General features: G+C 59.7%; 1 protein-coding gene and 1 long non-coding RNA gene across 2 annotated transcripts; both read right to left on the bottom strand.

The window, feature by feature from the left end:
- Positions 1–976: 976 nt before the first annotated feature.
- Positions 977–3676, bottom strand: LOC135405380 (uncharacterized). The gene is made up of 3 exons (XR_010425825.1): positions 2150–3676; positions 1926–2068; positions 977–1201 (listed from the first exon to the last, which is right to left on the bottom strand). It is a non-coding gene; the product is annotated as an uncharacterized LOC135405380 (long non-coding RNA).
- Positions 3677–7818: 4142 nt separating this feature from the next.
- LOC135405333 (D-serine dehydratase-like) lies at positions 7819–16443 on the bottom strand. Its single transcript, XM_064640012.1, has 8 exons — positions 16120–16443; positions 14219–14374; positions 12427–12707; positions 10734–10920; positions 9454–9575; positions 9171–9360; positions 8988–9093; positions 7819–8901 (listed from the first exon to the last, which is right to left on the bottom strand). Exons 1-8 carry the CDS (start codon positions 16149–16151, stop codon positions 8812–8814), a joined length of 1164 nt encoding a protein of 387 aa, XP_064496082.1. The 5' UTR covers positions 16152–16443; the 3' UTR covers positions 7819–8811.
- Positions 16444–16782: the final 339 nt, after the last annotated feature.

Raw genomic sequence — 16782 nt, 5'->3', positions numbered from 1 at the left:
GGAATAATAGACAATTAATTAGGGGAATAATAGGAAATATTTGGGGAATAATAACCAATGAGAGTGGTTGGGGAATAACAGGAAATATTTGAGAAATAGTAGGAAAACAGCTTGGGGATATTGGGAAATAATAACAGGTATTGGGGAACAACAGCAAATATTTCAGGACTATTCAGGGATTAACAGCAAATTAATTGTGGGAATAATGGGGAATGTTGGGGGAATAATGGGGAATGTTGGGGGAATAATGGGGAATGTTGGGGGAATAACGGGGAATGTTTGGGGAATGTGAGGGGACACATCCCAGTGGTGTGTGGGGACACAGAGATGTCCCAGGACAGAGCCCAGGGACACCTGAAGGGAACATCCCAGGGACACAGGGACAGTTGGGGACACTTGGGACACCTGAAGGGACACAGGGACAGCTGGGGACACTTGGGACACCTGAAGGGACACCTGAAGGGACACAGGGACAGCTGGGGACACTTGAAGGGACACATGCCAGGGACACAGGGACAGTTGGGGACACTCAGGACACCTGAAGGGACACATCCCAGGGACAGGCACTTTTGGGCACACACAGACACACGAGGACACAAATCCTGGTGGCACAGGGACACCCCAGGGGACACCTCCCAGGGACACAAGAGGACACATCCTGAGGACACCTGGGGACGCTCGGGACACAGTCCAGGGACAAATGGACACCTTGGGACACCTGAAGGGACACATCCCAGGGGCTTGTGTGGACACACAGACACACAAGGACACCCATCCTGGGGACAGAGGGACACATCCTGGGGACACAGGGACACATCCTGGGGACACGGGGACCCCCGAGGGGACACATCCCAGGGCCACGCATTTCCACGGACACACAAACAGCCGAGGACACAAATCCCGGTGGCCTCCAAGTGACAGTTTAATGCCCCCACCCAGGACCAGCCCCATTCCCGCATCCCCCCCGCTCCATCCCACAGTGAGGCCACCAAACACCCCCGTCCCCCCCCCCCGAATCCCTATAAAAGTACAAAACCCCTTTAACCCCCCCTGGAATCCAGCTGGACGCGGCGCCGGGGGTGTCACACGGCGGAGGTGACATCCCCCGCTGTCCCCGCGGTGCCCCCCAGCTCCAGCAGCCGCTCCAGCTCCTCCTGCCGCCGCGGGGACACCGGGAGCGGGGGCGGCCCCTCGGGGGGGGCTGTGGGAAAGGGGGGGTGTCAGCATCCCGGAATTCCACACGGCACCCGGGAGAGAGATCCGTGGGGACGGGTGTGCCCTGACCCCATCCAGGTGCTCCCCGATCCCGCTTGGGTGCTGCCCAGCCCCATTCAGGGGGTCCCCAACCCCTTTGGGGTCTCCCCGACCCCATCCAGGTGCTCCCCGATCCCATTTGGGTGTTTTCCAGCCCCATCCAGGTGAATCCCATGGTAGGGATGCACCAGAACCCCTCTGGGTGTTCCCTGGCGTTCAGGTGTCCCCCCAAATCCATGTGGGTGCTCCCCGGGATGCAGGTGCACCCCAAAACCCCTGGGGGTGCTCCCCGGGCCGTGTTGTCCCCCCAAACCCATCTGGGTGTTCCCCGGGCCGTGGCGTCCCCCCGAACCCCCGTGTGCTCCCCAGAGCACCCCAACCCCCAAATCCAGATGCCCCCCGAATCCAGACATTCCCCGACCACCGCCCCCAAACCCGCAGATGCACCCCCCAAATTCCCGCGTGCCCCCCAAACCCTGATCCCCCCAAAGGGATGGGTGTCCCCCAAAAACCTTGAGCGCCCCCCAAATCACCCCTGACCCCACACGGAGCTGGCTGCCCCCCCAAACCCACACGTGTCCCCCTCTAAATTCCCAGGTGCCCCCCAAACCCTGACCCCCCCCGAAGCCGCGTGTCCCCCCAAATTCCCGCGTGTCCCCCCAAACCCCCACCGTGCTGGGGAGGCTCCTGCGGGCCGGGGGTGTCCAGGAAGACCCCGCTGTCCCCCCGGAGCTTCTCCCCGTCCGGCGACATTCCCGCATCCCCCGCGTCCCGCGCCTTGTCCAGCTGCCGCTTCTTCCTGCACGTGTCCCAACTTTGGGGGGACGGAGGGACACGGGGGGTCACCGGGGGTCCCCAAACCCGCGTGTCCCCCCCCGGGACCCCCAAAACTCACCACTTGAAGGCCACGTAGGCGACGAGCCCCACGACGACGGCGGCGAGGAGGGCACAGTACAGCGGGATGGTGGCACCGGGGGGCGGCTCGGGGGGGTCCCCCGGCCCCGGGGGGGTCACACGGGGGTCCCCCGACACCGGGGGGGTCCCCCCGGGAACCGGCACCGCGGCCACGTCTGTGGGGACCGGGAGGGGCGACCCCGAAGGTTAAAGGAGGTTTGGGAGCGTCGGGACGTGCCTCAGTTTCCCCTTGGAGGGGAATGGGGGGACACAGGGAATGGGGGGAGGGACCTGATTTTGGGGTCACCCCCGGAGCCACGGGGGGAAACGGCCATAAAAAAGGGGGGGAGGTAAAAAAAGGGAAACCGAGGCGTAAAAAAGGGAATCAGGTAAAAAAGGGGAAACTGAGGCACAAAAAGGGGAAATTGGGTAAAAAAGGGGAAACTGAGGCACAAAAAGGGGAAATTGGGTAAAGGGGGAAACTGAGGCACAGAAAGAAGAAATTGGGTAAAAAGGGGAATGAGGGGGAAAAAAGGGGAAATGAGGCACAGAAAGTGGGAAAGTGAGTAAAAAGGGGAAACTGAGGCACAAAAAGGGGAAATTGGGTAAAAAAGGGAATGAGGGGAAAAAAAGGGAAATTGAGGCACAGAAAGAGGGAAATTGGGTAAAAAGGGGAACATGAGGCACAAAAATGGGAAATTGGGTTAAAAGGGGAAACTGAGGTACAAGAAGGGGAATGAGGGAAAAAGGGAATGAGGAGGAAAAAAGGGGAAATGAGGCACAGAAAGTGGGAAATTGGGTAAAATGGGGGAAACTGAGGCACAAAAAGGGGGAATGAGGTAAAAAAAGGGGAAACAGGAAAAAAGGGAATGAGGGGAAAAAAGGGAAATTGAGGCACAGAAAGTGGGAAATTGGGTAAAAAGGGGAAACTGAGGCACAAGAAGGGGAATGATGAAAAAAAGGGGAAACAGGAAAAAAGAGAATGAGGGGAAAAAAAGGGAAATTGAGGCACAGAAAGTGGGGAAAAGGGGGAAACTGAGGCACAAAAAGGGGGAATGAGGTGAAAAAGGGGGAACCTGAGGCACGATATTGGGAAATTGGGGCACGACGTGAAGAAATTGAGGAAATGCCTGAGGAAAATGAGGCACAACGTGGGGAAACTGAGGAACAACGAAGAAATTAAGGAATTACATGGGAAAACTGAGGCACAAAATGGGGAATAGGGGCATAAAAAGGGGAAATTGAGGCACAGAAGAAGGAAATTGGGGAAATAAAGGAACTACGTGGGGAAAATGAGGCACGAAGTGGAGAAACTGAGGCACAAAGAGGGGAAATAAAGGGACTACCTGGGGAAAATGAGGCACAACGTGGAGAAAACGGAGGGAAACTGGGAAAATGGGGGCACAATGTGGGGAAACTGAGGCACGACATCAAAAGGAAGGTACAAAATGGGGAAACTGAGGCACAAAATGGGGAAACTGAGGCACAAAATGGGGAAACTGAGGCACAATATTGGGGAATTGGGGCACAATATTGGGGAATTGGGGCACAATATTGGGGAAACTGAGGCACAATATTGGGGAATTGGGGTACAAAATGGGGAATTGAGGCACCAAATGGGGAATTGAGGCACAAAATGGGGAATTGGGGCACAAAATGGGGAATTGAGGCACAATATTGGGGAATTGGGGCACAAAATGGGAAACTGAGGCACAAAATGGGGAAACTGAGGCACAATATTGGGGAATTGGGGTACAAAATGGGGAATTGAGGCACAAAATGGGGAATTGAGGCAAAAAATGGGGAATTGGGGCACAAAATGGGGAATTGGGGCACAAAATGGGGAAACTGAGGCACAAAATGGGGAATTGAGGCACAAAATGGGGAATTGAGGCAAAAAATGGGGAATTGGGGCACAAAATGGGGAATTGGGGCACAAAATGGGGAATTGGGGCACAAAATGGGGAAACTGAGGCACAAAATGGGGAATTGAGGCACAAAATGGGGAATTGAGGCACCAAATGGAGAAACTGAGGCACAGCACAAGGAAATTGAGGTATCATGGGGAAAGTGAGGCTCGATATAAGGAAATTAGGGGACTACATGGGGAATATGAGGCACAATATTGGGAAAATGGGGGCACAGTGTGGGGAAAGTGAGGCACGGGATGTCAAAATGAAGGAAGTACATGGAGAAAGTGAGGCACAAAATGGGGAAACTGAGGCACAATGTGGGGAATTTAGGCATGATATTGTAAAATTGAGACACAAAATGGGGAAACTGAGGCACAGCACAAGGAAATCGAGGCACGAAATGGGAAAATGGAGGCACGAAGTGGGGAAAGAGAGGCACAAAAAGGGGAAATTGAAGCATGATGTGGGGAAATCGAGGGACAAAACGGGGAAATTGAGGCATCAAATGGGGAAATTGAGGCATGACATGACAAAATGAGGGAACTAAACGGAGAAATTGATGCAAAAAAAAGGGGAAACTGAGGCACAAACCAAGGAAACTGAGGCACAGCATAAGGAAATTTAGATATGAGATGGGGAAACTGAGGCACTACATGGGGAAATGAGGCAAAAAGTGGGGAAATGAGGCACAAAGTGGGAAAACTGAGGCAAAATAAGGGGCAACTGAGGCACAAAATGGAGAAAATGAGGCATAAAATGGGGAAAGTGAGGCACAAAATGGGGAAACTGAGGCACAAGATTGGGAAAATTGAGGCATGACATGAGAAAATTAGGGAGCTACATGGAGAAATGGGAGCACAAGGTGGGGAAACTGAGGCACAGCACAAGGAAACTGAGGGATGACGTTGGAAAACAGGGCTGATGTGGGGAAATTAAGGAATTACATGGGGAAAATGAGGCATGATGTGGGGAAATGGAGGAATGACACAGAGACATGGAAGCACAATGTGAGGAAACTGAGGCACGACATGAAATTAAGGAATGACACGTGGAAACTGAGGCAGGATGTGGAGAAATTAAGGAATGACACGAGGAAACTGAGGCAGGACATGAGGAAATTAAGGAATGACACGAGGAAACTGAGGCAGGACATGAGGAAATTGAGGCAGGACAAGGGGAAACAAAGGCACCACGTGAGGGAACTGAAGAACTAAATGGGGAAAGTGAAGCACGACGTGAGGAAATTAAGGAAGGACGTGGGGAAAACGAGGCACGACATGGGGAAACTGAGGCACGACAAGGAGGAACTGAAGAAGTACGTGGGGAAACCTCGGCCCAGCCCCCCCCCCAAACATTTCTGCCCCTCCCACCGCCCCCCCGGGGGTCCCCCGGTGCCACTCACGGCTGCAGGGGGGGCAGGGTGGGCACGGCTCCTCCCGCTCCTCCTCCGCGGGGCTCGGGGCTGTGGGGGACGTTTGGGGTGGGTTTGGGGGGTGTTTCTGGTGTGGGGGGGGTGGTTTGGAGGGGATGGTTTTTGGGAGGGTGTTTTGGAGAAGTTTAGGGGGAGGTGCCTGTTTTAGGGGGTGGTGTTTTGGGGTGTGTTTTTGGGGGTGTTTTGGGGGTGTTTTGAGGGGTTTTTGGGGTGTATTTTTGCGGGGGGTGTTTCGGGGGGGGCGTTTTCGGGGGATTTTGGAGGGAAGTTTCAGGGGAGTGTTTCTGGGGGTGTTTTTAAGGGGGGTGTTTTAGGAGTGGTTTTTTTTTGGGGGGGAGGGTTTAGGGAGGTATTTTGGGGGGGTGTTTTTTTGGGGTACTCACTGTGCGTGTCATCAGGGTCACATGGCTGGGGGACACCGGGGGGACACGGGGGACACCCCCCGCCCCACCCTGGCACCTGTGGGCACAGAGAGGGTCCTGCCTCAGTTTACCCTTAATTTGCTCCAGAATCCCCCAAATTCCCACTGTGACCCCCCCCCTAAAACATGGAAAGAGGGGTCTGGGGCCCCGGGATAGGGGATTATTGGGGAGGGGGATGGGGAGTGCTCGAGGGTTAAAATAGAAAGAGTGGGAGGAGTGATTGAGGAATAACAAAAATAAATAATAACAAAGGAAAAATAAAGGAAAATAAATGAAAGTGACAAATCAAACGAAAAGAGTAAAAAGAAAAGGAAATAAATAGCAAAGAAAAATGAGTGTGAGAAAAGAGATTGACACGGAAAGAAATTAAAAGAAATAAAGTGAAGGGAAATAAAGGGAGATAAAGGGAAAAGCTGAAATAAAATGGAAGGAAGTAAAAATAGGAAATAAAGGAAAATAAAACAATATAAAATAAAGGAAAATAAACCATAATAAAATGAAATTAAAAAACCAAAATGAAATAAAATTAAAAAGGAAAATAAAAATAGAAAAGGAAAATAAAATTAATTAAAGAATAAAATTTTTTAAAAGGATAAATAGAATTAATTAAAAAATAAAAGTAAAATAATAAAATAATAAATAATAAAATAATAAAATAAAAAAGGGAAAATGAAATCAAAATAAAAAATGAAAATGAAAATAAAATCGAAAAGGAAAAAAAATTTTAAAAGGAATATGAAAAAAAGTTCAAAAGGAAAATAAAAATAAAATAAAAAATAAAAATGAAAATAAAATAAAGGAAAAAATAACATAAAAATGAAGGAAAAGAGGATAAAAGGAAAGAAAAGGAACTGAACAGAACTGACCCAAAGTGAACCGAACCAAAGTCAAGAGAACAACAAAAGCCAGGGAGTGAAATGACCCGGAGCGTCCCGGGCCGGGGGCGACCGGCGGAGCCCGGGGGCAGCGGGAACACCCCGCCCGGCCCGGCCCATCCCGTTCCCGGCCCGTCCCAACCCGTTCCCGTTCCAGTCCCGGACCCAGTGCCCATCCCGTTCCCGTTCCAGTCCCGGACCCAGTGCCCATCCCGTTCCCGTCCCGGTCCCAGTTCCCATCCCGTTCCCGTTCCCGTCCCGGTCCCGCACCGGGCTCAGCAGCAGCAGCAGCAGCAGCGGCGCCAGGAGCCGCCGCATCGCCGACCCCGGCCCCGGCCCGGGACCCCCCGCCCCGGCCGGACCGAGCCGAGCGGGGCCGGACCGCTCCCCGCCGCCCGAACCGCTCCGGCTCCGCTCGGTTCGGCCCCGTCCGGCCCCGTTCGACCCCGGTTCGGGCCCGTTCGGTCTCAGTTCAACCCCTCTCGGTCTCAGTTCGGCTCCGCTCGGTCCTGGTTCGGTCCCGTCCGGTCCGGTCCCGTTCAGCTCCCGCTCGGTCCCGGTTCGGTCCCGTTCGCTCCCGCTCGGTCCCGGTTCGGTCCTGTTGAGCCCCGCTCGGTCCCGGTGCGGTCCCGTTCGCTCCCGCTCGGTCCCGGTTCGGTCCCGCTCGGTCCCAGTTCAGCCCCGCTCGGTCCCGGTCCCGGTCCCGGTCCGGCCCCGCTCGGCCCCGTTCGCTCCCGCTGGGTCCCGGTCCGGTCCCGTTCGCTCCCGGTCCGGCCCCTCTCGTCCCGTCCCGCCCGGGCCGGTCTCAGCTGGGCGTGGCTCCCCCGGGCAGGGCGGGGCGGGGCGCTCCGCCATTGGCTGAGCGTTGCGGGTGGGGCGGGACTAATCTCCAAGCCCCGCCCCTCGCGGCTCCTGGGACGCGGGTTCGAGTCCCGCCCGGGGCGCTCCCGGTGGGACTGGCCCGAACTGGGACTGGGAGCCCCCGCCGCCTCCCCACGGCCCTGCCCCCGGGAAAAATAGTCTCTGAAAGCGGGAGAAGCAGCTTTATTGACCTCTGGTGGGGCCACAGCGCCCTGGGGTGGGCACAGGGTCTCAGCTGGGTGCAGCGTCCTGGCACGGGTGGGGGGTCTTGGGGTGGGTGCGGGGTCGTGGAGTGGGTGCAGCATCCCACCTTGGCGTGGGTGCAGGGTTTTGCTGTGGGTGCAGGACCCTGACACGGGTGCGGGACCCCAGCGTGGGTGCACAGCCTTGGGGTGGGTGCAGGGTCTGCGGGTGGGACCCTGGCATGGCCCCTGCCGTGGGTGCAGCCCCCCGGTGTGGAGGGTGCAGGACGCTGCCGTGGGCACAGGGGCTTGGCGTGGGTGCAGGGTCTCGATGAGGGGTCTCACGGGTGTGGGGTCTCATTGTGGGTGCGGGGTCTTTGTGAGGGTGCAGGGTCTTGGTGTGGGTGTGGGTGTGGGGTCTCCTAGGTGTGGGGTCTCCTGGGTGTGGGGTCTCCTGGGTGTGGGGTCTCCTGGGTGCCTGATCTTGGCGTGGGGTCTTGCTGAGGGTGCAGAGCGTCAGTGTGGGCACAGGATCTCATGGATGAGGGGGCTTGGGGAGGGTGTGGGGTCTCATCGTGGGTGTGGGGTCACAGTGTGGGTGTGGGATCTTGGTGAGGGCACAGGTTCTCGTGGTGGCAGGGCTTGGTGTGGGTTAAGGGTCTCATTGTGGGTGTGGGGTCCTAGTGAGGGTGCAGGGTCTCATGGGTGTGGGGTCTCATGGTGTGGGGTCTCAGTGAGGGTGAGGGGTCTTGATGTGGGTGCAGGGTCTAGATGAGGGTGTTGGTGTGGGTGCAGGGTCTTGGTGTGGGTCCAGGGTCTTAGTGTGGGTGCAGGGTCTCATGGGTGCCAGGTTTTGGTGAAAGAACAGGGTCTCATGGATGTGGGGTCTCCTGGGTGCAGGGTCTCCATGTGGGTGAAGGGTCTCCATGTGGGTGCAGGGTCTTGGTGTGGGCACTTCCCCCTGGTCCCTCTCGTCTCTCACCACCCACGGGTGGGGTGCCAGAGCTCCACCACCTTCCCCCCAGCGTGGACGAAGTACACGGGGTGCATGGCAGCCGTGGCACAGGCCTGGGGGGGGGAACACTCAGCCGGGCACGGGGGACACAGGGGGACACGGGGGGACACGAGGGGACACGGCAGGGCCGGACACTCACGTGGTACGGGATGAGAGCCAAGGTGCTTCCCACCGGGAACCGCTGGAAATCCAGCTCCCCGTCCACGGCCTCCACCTGCCCGTGCTCCTGGGTCAGCCCCACCAGCCTGGGGGGACACGGTGTCACCTCCCCGTCACATCCCCGCCCGCGTGTCCCCCCCCCCCCACGCCCCGCGGGGGTCACCTGAGCTGGGGGTGCCCCTCGATGGCGGCGCAGCCCGGGGGTTCCCGGTCGCGGCCGTGCAGGCTCAGGGCCGCCCACCCACAGTCCACCAGCAGCTGCCGGCGGTGGGGGTAGTGCCCGACCACCCTGGTGAGGACACGGATCGCCACCTCCTCCGGCCGGCACGAGCCCAGCTGGGTCTGCTGCAGGTCTGGGGGGGGGGAGAAGAAAGCGCCTGGATGAGCTCGGGGTGTGTCCCACCCCCGGGGGGTCCCGCGCGGCCGGGGGGTCCCGTCCCACTCACCATAGAACAGATAATTGCCCGGGTGCACCTCGGTGAGCTGCGACATCTCCGGCACCGGGTGGCTGCAGGACGGGGTGGAGCCGATGGTGGCCTCGGGACACGGGATCCCCTCCTGCCGCAGCCTGGGGGCACATCGGGGGGACCCTCTGAGTGCTCGGGGAGAGGGGCCAGAGGTGGGTCCTTCACCCCTGGGCACGGTGGGGAACGAGACCAGGGGTGGCTCCTTCGAGTTTGGGTGCCACAGGAGCAGGACCGGGGGTGGTGATGCCTCAAGGAGCCCCCAGATGTGCCAGGGAGCCCCTCAGATGTGCCAGGGAACCCCCTAGACGCTCAAGGGAACCATCCAGATGTGGAAGAGCCCCCCCCAGTATGTTAGGAAGATCCCAAGATGTACTGGGGAGCCAGCCAGATGTGCCCAAATGCCACCCAGATGTGCCAGAGCATCCCTTCTGATGCGCCTGGGACCACCCCCTGATGTGGCCAAGCATCCCCAGGTGTGCCAGGAATCCCCTCGGATGGGCCAGGACACCCCCAGATGTGAACAGGAGCCCCCAGATGTGCTCCAGTGCCCCCTCAGACTACGCCAGGGCATCCCCAGACACACCTGGGACACTTCCCAGATGTTCCCAGCTGTGCCAAAGCACTCCCAGCCATGCCTGGGACCCCTCCCAGCTGTTCCTGGACCCCCAGATGTGGCAGAGCACCCACCAGCTGTGCTTGGGACCAGCCCCAGATCCCAGATCCTGCCTGGGATCCCTTGCAGATGTTCCCAGCTGTGCCAGAGCAGCTCCCAGCTTTGGGAAAAAGGGGGAATTTGGGGGAGGTGGCCTCAGTTTCCCTCCCCTAAATCGGTGCCACCACGGGCTGGACTGGGCTGGGGACCCCCAGGACGTGGCCCCAGATGGGAACACCCCTGTTCGTGGGGGGAAGGGGGTTCCCTGTTTCCCCCCTCCCCCTCCCAGCGGGAACCATCCGGCAGCAATTCCCTCCAGGATGCGAAACCCCGCTGGGATAAAAGGGCGGCGAGGAGGCGGGAGGGGACAAAGCCACAGGTCACATCAAAGGTGACATCAAAGGTGCCTGAGCCGCCAACATCCTCCCTGTGCCCCCCGGGGGGGGCTTTGAGGGGCTTTTATGGGGGTCGTTTACATTTACAACCCAACACCGGGATTTGGGAGGGGAGGGGGGACGGGGACGAGGACGTGCCACCCCCCACTCGACCCTCGCTCTCCCCAAAACGCCGCGATCCGACCCGGCCCCTCCCGGGCGCGGGGACTGACCTGGTGACAAAGGCCAGCACGGCCTTGGTGGTGTCCCTGGCGACGTCCTGCACGGCCGGGATGTCCCCGCAGCCGTAGGTGTTCCCGCAGTGGGCGTAGACCCCCGCCAGCGTCACCACCTCCGGGCACCCCCGGGCGATGGCCCGTGCCAGCTCCAGAGCCTCGGGATCCGTGGGGCGGATTCCCGCTGTGCCGGGGGGGGGGGACAGGGAGGTGGGAGGGGGTTTGGGGTGCCCCAGGTTGGGGGAGATGGTGGGGATGGGGATCCACACCACGGAGCATCCCGGCAGTGGGAAGGGTGGGAATGGGGGTGGGGGGGGGATTAAAGGGGTTTTTGGGCGACCTCTGCCCCTTGGAATGCCTGGAAAAATGACCCTGGAGGGGCTTAGGTGCCCTGTCCTGGTTGAGATGGTGGATCTGAGGGCTTGAGGGACCTGGGACATCCTTCCCCGTGGAGCATCCTTGAAGAATGATTTTTGGGTGGGAGTCTTCAATGTCCCCTCCTGGCTGAGACGGACCTGAGGGCTCGGAGGGACTTGGGGCACGGAGCATCTTTGATTAAGGACATTGGGGGTGGTCTCAGCTGCCCCATCCCGGCTGGGATGGTGGATCTGGGGGCTCGGGGGGATGCAGGACCTCATTCCCCAAGGAGCAACCTTGAAGAATGATTTCTGGGGGGTCTTGGATGCTCCATCCTGGCTGAGATGGATCCGGGGGCTTGGAGGGACAAGGGACATCCTTCCCCAAGGAGCATCCTTGAAGAATGGCTTTTTTTAGGGGGTCTCAGGTGCTCCTTTGTGGTTGAAATGGTGGATCTGGGGGCTTGGAGAGATAAGGGACATCCTTCCCTAAGAAAGATCCTCAAAGAATGACTTTTGGGGGGTCTCAGATGTCTCAGCCTGGTTGAGATGGTGGGTCTGGGGGGCTTGGAGAGACTTAGGGATCCCTCCCTGTGGAGCATCTTTGAAGATTGGCTTTTTTGGGGGGGTCTTAAATGCCCCATCCTTGTTGAGATGGTGGATCTGGGATCTTAAGGGGACATGGAGACCTCTCCTCATGGAGCATCCTTAAAAAATGATTTTTGGGAGGTCTTAAATGCCCCATCCTGATTGAGAGGGAGGGCTTGGAGGGTCCTTGATTAATGGCATTGGGGGTGGGCTTAGATCCCCCACCCTCATGGAGATGGGGGGTGTGAGGGCTTGAGGGACATGGGGAGCTCTCCTGGTGGATCATCCCTAAGGAATGACTTTTGGGGTGTCTTAAATGCCTCATCCTCGTGGAGATGGTGGATCTTGGGGCTTGAGGGACACGGGGAGCTCTCCTAGTGGATCATCCCCAAGGAGTGATTTTGGGGGGTCTTAAATGGTGGAGATGGTGGATGTGGGGGCTTGAGGGTCATGGGGAGCTCTCCTCATGGATCATCCCTATGGAATGACTTCTGGGGGTCTTAAATGCCTCATCCTCATGGAGATGGTGGATCTTGGGGCTTGAGAGACATGGGGAGCTCTCCTCATGGATCATCCCCAAGGAGTGATTCTGGGAGGTTCTCAGCCGCCCCATCCCCACTGGGATGGTGGTTCTGGGGGCACCCAGCACATCCCACCCCGAGGGCCATCCTGGATGATGGACACCCCCCCGGCAGAGGCCGGGGTGCCCCGCCCCCCCAAAGGGTCACTTGTGGGGGGTCACCTACCCCTGCCGTTCCCGCAGTCCAGCTTGAGCCACACGAGCCAGCGCTTCCCGCCGGGAAGGGGGTTCTGGCGCAGGAGCTCCAGGCCCCGGGGGCTGTCCACGAGCAGCTGGAAGGCCTGGAGCCGCCGGGCCAGGGCGGCACATTCCGGCAGGTGCCACTCCTGCGCCGGGAAGGCGTACAGGATGTCGTCGAAGCCCCCGGCGGCGAAGAAACGCCCCTCGGCCAGCGTGGACACCGCGATCCCGCGGCGAGTCCCGCCCGTGGCCAGCGCTGCCCCTTCCCTGGAACAGGGGGAGAGGGGTCGGGGTGTGGGATGGGGGGAAATGGGGGATACCGGGGGGAAAGTGGGGGAGGAGGGAGGGAGGATGGGAGAAACTAGGGGGATATTAGGGGGGAAGGTGGGGGATGGGGGATACTGGGGGGGAAGGTGGAGGGAGGATGAAGGATGCTGGGGGGATCCAGGGGGATATGGGGGAAGGTGGGAGATGCTGGGGGAGAAGGTGGAGGGAGGGTGGGGGATCCAGGGGTGATCCAGGGGGGATTCAGGGAGGATCCAGGGGAAGGTGGGGGATACTGGGGGGAAGGTGGAGGGAGGATGGGGGACATTGGGGGGAAGGTGGGAGGATGGGGGATACTGGGGGAAGGTGGGAGGAGGATGAAGGATGTTGGGGGGATCCAGGGGGGACCCAGGGGAAGGTGGGAGATACTGGGGGGGAAGCTGGAGGGAGGATGGGGGATACTGGGGGGATACAGTGGGATACGGAGGAAGGTCGGGGATACTGGGGGGGCAGGTAGAGGGAGAATGAGGGATACTGGGGGATACTGGAGGGATATGGGGGGAAGCTGTGGGGGAAGGAGGGGGGAGAACAGGAGGGATGGTGGGGGAGGATGGGGGATACTGGAGGAAGCTGGGGGGATACTGGGGGAGGATAATGGATACTGGGAGGGAAGGTAGGGCAGGATATGGGGAGAATGGAGGGAAAGTAAGGGTGCTGAGGAGGTGCCAGGAGGGATATTGGGAGGATGGTGGAGGGATGCTGGGGGAGAAGTTGAGGGATGTTGAAGGTGAGCATGGGGGACGCTGGGAGGATACTGGGGACAGGATGGGGACATACTGGGGGAAGGTGGGAGTGCTGGGGGGAGGATGAGGGTGTGCTGGGGGGGACACTGGAAGGGGCACTGGGAGGATGGCGGGGTGATACTGGGAAGCTGCTGAGGGAGATGGGGGGGATACTGGGAGGATGGTGGAGAAATAAAGGAGGGGTACTGAGAGGGAGGATGAGGGTGTTGGGGGATACTGGGAGAATGCTGGGGTGAATTGAAGGGTGCTAAAGGGGAGAATGGGGGGACTGGGAGGATGGTGAGGGGATACTGGAAAGGCAGATGGGTGATATTTGGGGGAAAGGTTGGGGGTGCTGAGGGGGAGGATGCAGAGCTGCTGGGAGGGACTCTGGGAGGGTGCTGGAGGGTTGTGGGGGGAAGTTGAGTGCTAAGGGGGAGGGTGGGAGGATACTGGGAGGATCGTGGGGTGATACTGGAGGGGAGAATGGGATGGATATTGTGGGGGGAGGAAGGGGAAGTTGAGGGGTGCTGAGGGAGAGGATGAGGAGGTGCTGGGAGGGATATTGGGAAGAAGCTGGAAGGATACTGGGGAGGAAGTCGGGTGCTAAAGGGAAGGACGGGGGAATACTGGGAGGGTGCTGGAGGGACACTGGGGAGGTGCCGAGGAGACACTGGGGGGGTACCGGGGAGGGTGCTGGGGTTGCCGGGCGGACCGTGGGGCCGCACTCACAGCGTTTTGTGTGTCTTGACGTGGGGCCGCAGGCGCAGCCCCAGGGCCCGGCACCGCTCCCGCATCCGCTCGGCGTTCCCGCGCACCTTCGCCTGGTCCAGGATCAGCGCCGGGGTGGGCAACTGCTCCAGGGGGGCTCCCAGCCACCTGCGGGGGCTGCGGCACGGGACGGGAGAGGGGGAACCGGCACAGCCCCCCCAAACCCACCCTGCGCCCACCACGCACCCACTGTGCCCCCAAACCTGCACCTCCCATCCCTCCAAACCTACACCCCCCCGAAACACCCTGCACCCACTGCACCCACAAACCTGCACCCCCCCAAACACCCCACACCCACCACGCACCCACTGTGCCCCCAAACCTGCACCTCCCATCCCTCCAAACCTACACCCCCCCGAAACACCCTGCACCCACTGCACCCACAAACCTGCACCCCCCAAAACACCCCACGCCCACCACGCACCCACTGTGCCCCCAAACCTGCACCCATCATAGACCCAAACGTGCACCCCTCCAAAAAACCCCTACACCCACCATGCACCCACTGTACCCCTAAACCTGCACCCGTCATCCCCCAAACTACACCCACTGTACCCCAAACCTGCCCCCACCCTCCCCCCAAACCTGCACCCACCATACACCCCCCAACAAACTCTCTGCACCCACCTTGCACCCACCGTCCCACCAAACCTGCACCCCCCAAAACCACCCTGCTCCCACTGCACCCTCTGTGCCCCCAAACCTGCACCCCCCAAAAACACCCTGCTCCCACTGCACCTTCTGTGCCCCCAAACCTGCAACCCCCAAACCCACCCTGCACCCACTGTACCCGCTGTGCCTCCAAATCTGCACCCCCCAAAACCACTCTGCACCCCCCATGCACCTGTTGTGCCCCCAAACCTGCACCCACCATCCCTCCAAACCTGCACCCCCCAAAACCACCCTGCACCCACTGCACCCACTGCACCCACAAACCTGCACCCCCCAAAACACCCTACGCCCACCATGCACCCACTGTGCCCCCAAACCTGCACCCATCATAGACCCAAACGTGCACCCCCAAAAAACCCCTACACCCACCATGCACCCACTGTGCCCCCAAACCTGCACCCATCATAGACCCAAACGTGCACCCCTCCAAAAAACCCCTACACCCACCATGCACCCACTGTACCCCTAAACCTGCACCCATCATCCCCCAAACACACACCCACCGTACCCCCAAAACTGCACCCCCCAAAAAAACCCCTACACCCACCATGCACCCACTGTACCCCAAACCTGCCGCCACCCTCCCCCCAAACCTGCACCCACCATACACCCCCCAACAAACTCCCTGCACCCACCTTGCACCCACCGTCCTGCCAAACCTGCACCCACCGTGCACCCCAAAAAAGACACCTGGGACGGGAACGTTTGGGACTGGGACATCTGGGATAGGGACGCCGGACAGAGGGACACCTGGGGCTGGGGTTCTTGGGGCAGGGATGCCTGGGACCGGGACACTGGGAACTGGTCGCTGGGACTGGGAATTCTGGGATAGGACACTGGGCAGAGGGACATCTGGGACTGGGGAGCTGTGGGATAGGGATGCCTGGGACCGGAACACTGGGAAGTGGGTCACCTGGGACTGGGACCCTTGGGATAGGGACACTGGGAAAAGGGACCCTTGGGACTGGGATCCTTGGGACAGGATGCCTGGAGCTGGGTCAGTAGGACCTGGGTCCCCTGGGACTGGGACACCGGGAAATGGGTGACGGGGCTCGGGATGCGGGGACAGGGACCCCCTCTGGCCGTGTCACCTCGGTGTCCTCCCCCCTCCCCCCCGCGGTGTCCCCTGCCCCTGTGGGTGCGGGGGGAAGGTCCGGGGGTGCCCCGAGCGCCGTCCCCGCCCTGCCCACCTGTCCGTCCGCGTGTCCATCCCCGCGTCCATCGCTCCGGCCGCCGCTCCCGTCCCCGCTCCGGTGGCCCCGGCGGTGCCACTGCCCCCACGTGACAACGTGGCACCCGCGGCCAAGCCCCGGCCGGGGACAAGGGTCGCTGCCAACCGAGGGGCCTCGCCGGGGTGGCAGGGCCAGGGGAGGACACGCGGAGCCCGCGCCAGGACACGCGGCCAGAGCCGGGCACAGCCGGAGCCGGGGGGGACACGCAGGGATGGCCGGGACCCCTCGGGGCACGGGAGAGGGGCTGCTGAGCCTCCCCCTGCTTGTGACACGTGTGTGTGGCTGCTGAGACCTCCCGTGCTCATGACACGTGTGTCAGGGGCTGCTGAGACCCCCCCATGGTTGTGACACGTGGCTGAGGCTGCACATGCTCATGACAGGTCTGTGTATAGTGACTGAGACCCCTGTGCTCGTGACACATGTTTGTGTAGCTGCTGAGCCCCCCCGTGCTTGTGACACATGTGCCAGGGGCTGCTGAGACCTTCATGCTCATGACATGTGTGAGAGGGGCTGCTGAGATCCCCCCAGGCTTGTGACACATAGATGCAGCTGCTGAGACCCCCCCCACACCTGTGACATGTGTGTGAGGAGCTGCTGAGACCCCTCGGACTTGTGACACAT

The sequence above is a fragment of the Pseudopipra pipra genome, chromosome 1 (assembly GCF_036250125.1).
Source record: "Pseudopipra pipra isolate bDixPip1 chromosome 1, bDixPip1.hap1, whole genome shotgun sequence".
Classification (NCBI taxonomy): Eukaryota; Metazoa; Chordata; class Aves; order Passeriformes; family Pipridae; genus Pseudopipra; species Pseudopipra pipra.
This window is presented reverse-complemented; position numbering and strand designations above follow the sequence as displayed.

Coding starts and splice junctions, on each gene's coding strand:
- LOC135405333 (XM_064640012.1), bottom strand. CDS start 16,151: ATGGACGCGGGGATGGACACGCGGACGGACAG. Junction 12,708..14,218: donor GTCAAGACACACAAAACGCT/GTGAGTGCGGCC, acceptor CCCCTGTTCCAG/GGAAGGGGCAGCGCTGGCCA. Junction 8,902..8,987: donor TGGCTCTCATCCCGTACCAC/GTGAGTGTCCGG, acceptor TCCCCCCCCCAG/GCCTGTGCCACGGCTGCCAT.